A 6,744-nucleotide genomic window follows, 5' to 3' on the forward strand; every position below is an offset into this window, starting at 1 on the left:
CAGTGTTTACAAACAATAGACACTGCCTGATCCTCACTCAGTCTTCCAACACTTGATAGCACCTCACAGCATTGCCCTGGGCAGACTAACCATCCTCACCATGCCCGGCTATTATTTCCATAACAAATGTCATGTGCTCTTAACTAGAATCAGGAGATATTTAGAAATCTCTAATTAGCCTCTAAATGAACAGCTGTACAAATTCAGGGCTTAGCACAGCTTGGATACTCTCTGTAGGGGCTTCATTTTACAGGTAAACAAACTGAGTTCCCCTAGGAAACTGCCTTGCTTTATTATAGAGAAACAGAGGGAGAGAAATTAAGAGAGAGGTTGAGCAGAGACTTTCTCCCCAGTTGTAGGAACGGCTGTGCTTAAAAATCTCTTCATTTTACACAACTTTGTACTGTTCACAAGATATCAGCTTTTCTTCTCTCTCTCTCTCTCTCTCTCTCTCTCTCTCTCTCTCCCTTCCTCTCTCTCTCTCTCCCTCCCTCTCTCTATCTCTCCCTCCCTCTCTTCCTCCCTTTCTTTCATTTTTTTTCCTTTCTTTCATTTTGTTTATTGAGACAGGGCTTCACTGTGTAGCCCTGGCTGTTCTGGAACTCACTCTCAAGACCAGGCTGGCCTCCAACTCACAGACATCTGCCTGCCTCTGCCTCCCAAGCACTGAGATTAAAGCCCTTGACGCTTTAAGCCCTTGATGGTGATTGGAAATTTTGCTCTCCACAGCACTTTAAACATTTCCCCATCAAATTATATTTGGTCTGTCAATAAAGTAAGGCTTAGCACAGAACTGACCCCATGCTATACTGTGCAGCTGGAAGGAAGAATGGAGGTTATTCTGCTAATGAAAAATGTCACTCAACGTGCATGAGTCCTCCTTGCTCTGTGTAGTCAGAAGATAACTGCCCTTTGCCTTAGAACACCAGCTCAAAACCAGATAGCACACCTCCAGGACAAGCTAGATCAGTGTCCTCAAGGCTCAGGTACCCATTCAACTTAGAAGACCTTCCTGGACATTGGAACAGAGAATGAGTTTGTTGGGAACTGTGGCACCCTGCACCCTGCCATGTTTACTTTCAAGTTTCATATCTTTTTTTTTCTGTTTTTCTGCCTCCTACGTTAAGAAAAGATAAAGCAAAGACCCAGAGAAGTCACCCGGGTACCTCAGTGATCTGTTTCCTGCCCCTGTCCCTAGCCATCCAGCAGTCACATGGTTTGCAGGGACATTCCTCCTCGTCCCAACCCACAACAAGCTCCCTCTTCTCTCAACAAGGTATCGCATTTCCAGTTCTGGCCCTTGTTTTGGCATACATCACAAACATCTCCCCGCCTCCTGCTGCTTCCTGCTTTGCATGGGTGCTAGGCTCCTTGCATTCTCACAGACATAGGCTCTGATATTTCCTCAGCCACTAGCTGGCTGGGTGGCTCTTTGTGTTTATCGGCTTTATTTGCCAGGTGACAACAATTCTATCTGCATCTGAAGGTTTTGTAAAGATGATACAGTGCTCAACAGTCACCTAAGGTAACCCAGGCCTTCAGTTCAATTTCAATGCAGATAACTGTTCAGTACTTTATGGTGGCCCAGAAGGTCAAAAAACCACAAGCTCAGGCTTCTCTCACATGCACCCAGCAGGTGTGCTACAGTGACCCGAGGAGAGGACTCTTTCTGGTGTACAAGGATTTGGCAGCAAGTCCTCCATCACAAACATTCTCAGCAGCATGTAAGGGCAGCTCCTATTTCCAGGCTCCTTTCCCCTCCTAGATTCTTTGCCTCAGTAATTATCTCCCAGGCAGGCCCACCCTGTCTTCACACCTGTCAGCTTGCATCTCAGGATAAGGTTCTCATTTGACAGACTCTGAGAACTTGCTGTCCAGGCAAAGAAAACTTTAGGGTGACGAATCCAACACAAACCTTATGTAACTAGCATGTCAACAAACAGGGGACTCGGAGGGACGAAGGGAACACAAACCCACATGAGAGGTGAAAAAACAAGGGATCACAGGAGGGTCCTGGTGTTCTTGTTTTCCAAGCCCTTAAAAATGGGTCAAAGTTCTTAAGCTTAAAGCATTCCTAAAGGGACTCAAACACTGCAAAAATCTCTTTTAGCTGCGAATTGACGTTAACCTTCATAGCTGAAATTTTAACAAGTTGCATTAGGAATTCCTTTAGCCAATAGTATATGCATAATATTGACTTACTTAATAAAAGTACTTCTTGTCCACTTAATTAACAAATAATAACAAGCAGGATATATATATATATATATATGTATATGTATATATATATATATATATATATATATATATATATATATATTTCTAACTGAAGTGACTTGAAATTACATGCTGGTCATAAAGAATTAGGGGAATCTCCCAACTTCTCTAAACTTCTCTAAACTTCTCTAAAGCAAGGAATAACTGAGTAGATTCTTTTTAATAAAGCAAACAATTCTTATTTTGGTTCCTTTTGCAGAGTATTTATCTAGTCCCTGATTTTTGTATTACAGATACAACCAAAACCAAAACCAAACCAAAACAAAAACAAAAAAAGCCCTTCCCCCCAAAACCAAAAGCCCTGCCCTAATGAGTGAAGTTCGGTTCAACTGCAAGGAAAGGCTCCACAGGTCCGATGAAGGCAGAGGTCAGTGGTGATGCCATCAATAGCCGTTCCTGGCAGGTGATTGGGCTGCTGCCTGACCCCCTGCTCTGGCATCTTTCATCGCTTACCTTGTGCAGGTCCTTTCCAGTATCAGGCTTTCAGACTCTTCAGATTATGGGCTCTCCAAATGCAAGACCTTGTAAGGGTGTGGGGGATTTGAAGGGTATCTGGAGAAGCTTGCTGTACCTCGGGACGTGAGTCCCAGAGCAGGAGGAGACTACGATACGAAAACCTTGACCAAGCACAGAAGAGCATACATTGCACGTCGCAGGGCATGGGCTTTGCTTCCCTCTGAGGGATCAGTGATCACCACCGCTGAGCTTTCGAGAAGCAGAGGGGACCTCGGACAGTAGGGGACATAGAAGTGGAGTCAGCTTTCCGAGTGAAAGAAATGATGTCGAACCTTGAAGGCTGACCCTTTCCAGCCCAGTGTTGCCAAGGAGGGCCATCCGCTCCGTGAAACCTGGGCCGAGCTCTGGCTCAGACACACTGGCAAAAATAGAAAGGGGCTGCAAGAAGAAATGTGTTTACTTTTGTGATTTCTCTCTGTGCCTCTTAACAGTATTATAATCTCTCTGCAAACAGGCAGTAAGAGCCCTGCGGGCCTCACCTCTCCTGATAAACCCTCCCAAAGGACTCCGTGCATGAGTCTAAAACCTTAACTTCTTCTGGTAACTACCTGGGCAGCTGGAAGACAAGTTTAGAAGGCACCATGAGGAAGAAGAAAGAGGAGGGGCTGAGGGGCTGTCACAACTGAGTGAACTGGGAAAAACCCCTCTCCTAGGTGTCAAAAATAGAACCTTTGTAGTAATGATTTAGGTTTGCAAAGTCTACAGCCGGCTCTACTAAGCAGTACTTTACCCTTAGGGGGTAACAAGTCGTGGCTGAAGTTGTTCTTGGCAATTATTTGTAAACTTGAGGGGGGTGCTACCAGAATTTACTGGGTACAGGGCTGCCGCCAAATATCATCATATAATGCACAGGAATGCCAGACATGGAGAAGCCTGGTTTACACAGAAGTGCAGAGAATTGGGAAACAGAAGACACGGGACAGCAGACAGGAGCAAGGAGAGGCTGAAGGGCGTGAAGCATTCACCAGCTATGGTTTTTAAAGCTTTGCTCTGTCTTTCTGACCGAGGCCTTTGATTTCCCTCGGAATTCCTAGATGCTTGAACAGCTTTTACACAGAACATCTTCCTCATCCTGAACACACCAAGCCCTGACGCAGTACAAAGGGCACTACTGTAAGAGATGGCAGCGATATAAATATACACAGTTATTAAGCGAGTAGGGCTGGAAGGTGGGTGTCAGGAGCATGTGGGGACAAAAACATACGCCCATAACTCTGTTTCCGTGAGTCAGGGTTTCTGGAGTGACAGCACAGAAGAGCAACTGTAGGACACATACTGGGTTATGCTGGGAATAGGCGGGACTGCTTTGGGACACAAGTGAAGTTAGGGAAGGCACAGGTTTGCATCTGGAGCTCCAAAGACACACACAGAAGGGCTAGGCAATCGGTGCATGCCATTCTGGTACTCTGACACATTAAGCCACTCAGCAGTCATGACACATAGTTTACCTGTGGTTTCCAGTGGGAGAGACAAGGACACTCCAGAGTCAAGAGGTTTTGAAGAAACAGGTGCAATGAAGTCATGGTCAAACAATTTATTTACTGTAAACTTTAGACTTTGCTCAGCAAAAAAACAAAAAACAAAATACAAAAAACAAAAACAAACAAACAAAAAACAACAAAAAACCCCAAAACAAACAACAAAAAACAACAACAACAACAACAAAACCCCCAAAAAACCCAACTGATGTTGTCCCTCAAATCCCTGCCTGCAACACTCCATTTGAGTAAATAAGTGGAGTGAGAGAGAAAGGGCCCATTGTCACAGCAGAAAGGTCCAAGACACAGGATATTTCAAGTCCAAGGGTACAGGAAGAAAACTCTCTCCTTTAGATATGGATTTCCAGCAGCAATATTTATCATCCTTAATACTTGACCAGTGAGGTAGATACATGAAAACATCAGACAGACAGACAGACAGACAGTCAGACAGACAGACTCAGTCCTCCAGAACCAACACTCTCCAGACAGAAACCTTTAAGTTCCATACAAAGAGGAACTGAACTATACAAGAAAACAATAAGCACTCAAATACAGTTTCTCTCTCTCTCTCTTGTTTGCAGCTTAAAAAATAAAATAAAATTTAAAAAAAAGGGCAGAAGGATGTGCTCCCCCCTTCTGCAAATCTCTATACAATTTTATTCTAAATTTATTACACTCAAGTTAAATAGTCTGGTTAGTGTCCTGTCAGGGAGGGGTCTTAGAGGGTAGAAAGCCTGTATTACAGTGGCGAGTCATTTGTACTACAGTTCCTTCCTTGGGAGTCAACGCTAAGGCTAGGCACAGTACCTTGACAGTTTACAAAGCCTTCCATGCCTGGGGGATCCTCACACAGCAGTTCCTGTTCTCTCTCCTGCCCCAGCTGACATGTGTTGGACTCCCCTGTGTAGTCCGTTCTGCCGTTGCTATTGCTAGAGTAGCCATTCCCATAGGTTTTCGAAGAAGACCTGCGAAGGCACAGAAGCTCTTGAAAGGCAATCCTGAAATCTGGACTCCGACAGTAGATAAGAGGATTGAAGGCAGAGTTGACATAGCCCAACCAGTTAAGGAGGATGTAAACTTCCTTAGGGATGAGGTTGTCCCTGATAACGTGCACGATATTGACAATGAAGAAGGGCAGCCAGCAGAGGGTGAATGTGCCCATGATGATGCCTAAAGTCTTGAGGGCTTTGTGCTCTTTCAAGCAGAACTTGGAGGACCTTCGGAGTCCGTGGCCGCTCCGCCCATCCTGCTCCACCTGGCTGAGGTTTTGGGCGTGGAATCTTCCTTCAGATTTGTCTATCTTCTGCAGCTGCCTTTTGGCCACCTGGAAGACCCGGGAATAGACAAAGACCATCACCACCAGGGGCACGTAGAAAGACACAATCGAGGAAGCGATGGCGTAGGCCTGGTTCGTGAAGAAGTCACAGCAAGTCTCCTCCATGTAACAGTCGATAGCTTCCTTGTGGGTGGCACGGTACCAGTGCATCTGGATAGGCAAAAAGGAGGTAAGGCCAGATACAATCCATACCATCAGGATGACCACTCGGGCCTTATTCTTGGTCAGCAGGCTCTGGTACTTGAAGGGCGATGTGATAGCAACATAGCGATCCACTGCAATCACGCACAGGGTCTCGATGCTGGCTGTGACGCACAACACATCAATGGAAGTCCAGAACTCGCACCAGAAGTTGCCAAAATTCCACATTTTCATAAGGATGTGACTGGCCCCAAACGGCACCACCGCTAGGCCCATGACTAGATCAGCACACGCCAAGGAGATTATGAAGTAGTTGGTGACGGTTTGTAGTCGCTCGAACTTGGCAATGGCTGTGATGACCAGCACGTTGCCAAACACGATGGCTAGGACGATAACCGACATGAGGATGGCCATGCCCACAACCCACGCTTCGTCCCGTTCCTGAGTGATGTCGTGGTCTGGCGCTCGGCTTCCGTTGGGTGCCAGCAAGAAGTCGCTGTCGTTCCCGTGTGGCCCCATGGCTGGCAGGCTAGCAGGTGAGCGCACCGGCTTTCGGTGCCCAGGCGCTCTCAGCGGGTGCACCTCCGACGGGGCGCAGCCGGCCGGGGGCGGACTCCTGGAAGCTTCATTCAGCGGCCGTAGGTGGCTGTGCTGGGGTGCGTCCTGCACACTCAGCTCGTGGGTGCTCCGGGCTCGCGGTGCCTGCAGCCGCAGCCTGAACGCGGGAGAAGCAGCCTTGCAGTGCGCCCTGCCCGTTATGTGCACCAGACTTTAGGGGAATTGCCCAGTGACGTGCAACAACTTTGGGCCAATGGCACGGCCGGATGCCCGGAGGGGCGAGGCACCAAGGGCCAACCCTCCCAGCCTAGCCCGCCTCCTCCTGGGGTTAGCCCGGGCGGGGCCCAGCGGCTCCCCGGAGGCCAGGCCACCACTCCCTTCCAGCTACCCTAGCTGGGGCACCAGAGAGAGAAATCTGGGGCTGCTGTGCGACCC

General features: G+C 47.5%; 1 protein-coding gene across 1 annotated transcript; it reads right to left on the bottom strand.

Moving 5' to 3' along the window:
• Nucleotides 1-4,361: 4,361 nt before the first annotated feature.
• Adrb2 (adrenoceptor beta 2) lies at nucleotides 4,362-6,479 on the bottom strand. Its single transcript, XM_021151090.2, has one exon. It carries the CDS (start codon nucleotides 6,268-6,270, stop codon nucleotides 5,014-5,016), a length of 1,257 nt encoding a protein of 418 aa, XP_021006749.1. The 5' UTR covers nucleotides 6,271-6,479; the 3' UTR covers nucleotides 4,362-5,013.
• Between the last annotated feature and the right edge of the window lie 265 nt (nucleotides 6,480-6,744).

Source organism: Mus caroli, unplaced genomic scaffold (genome assembly GCF_978045245.1).
Source record: "Mus caroli unplaced genomic scaffold, Mus_caroli_1 scaffold_19, whole genome shotgun sequence".
NCBI classification, from domain to species: Eukaryota; Metazoa; Chordata; class Mammalia; order Rodentia; family Muridae; genus Mus; species Mus caroli.

Bases quoted from the DNA above. Each gene is read 5' to 3' on its own strand.
- Adrb2 (XM_021151090.2), bottom strand. From the start codon at position 6,270: ATGGGGCCACACGGGAACGACAGCGACTTCTTGCTGGCACCCAACGGA.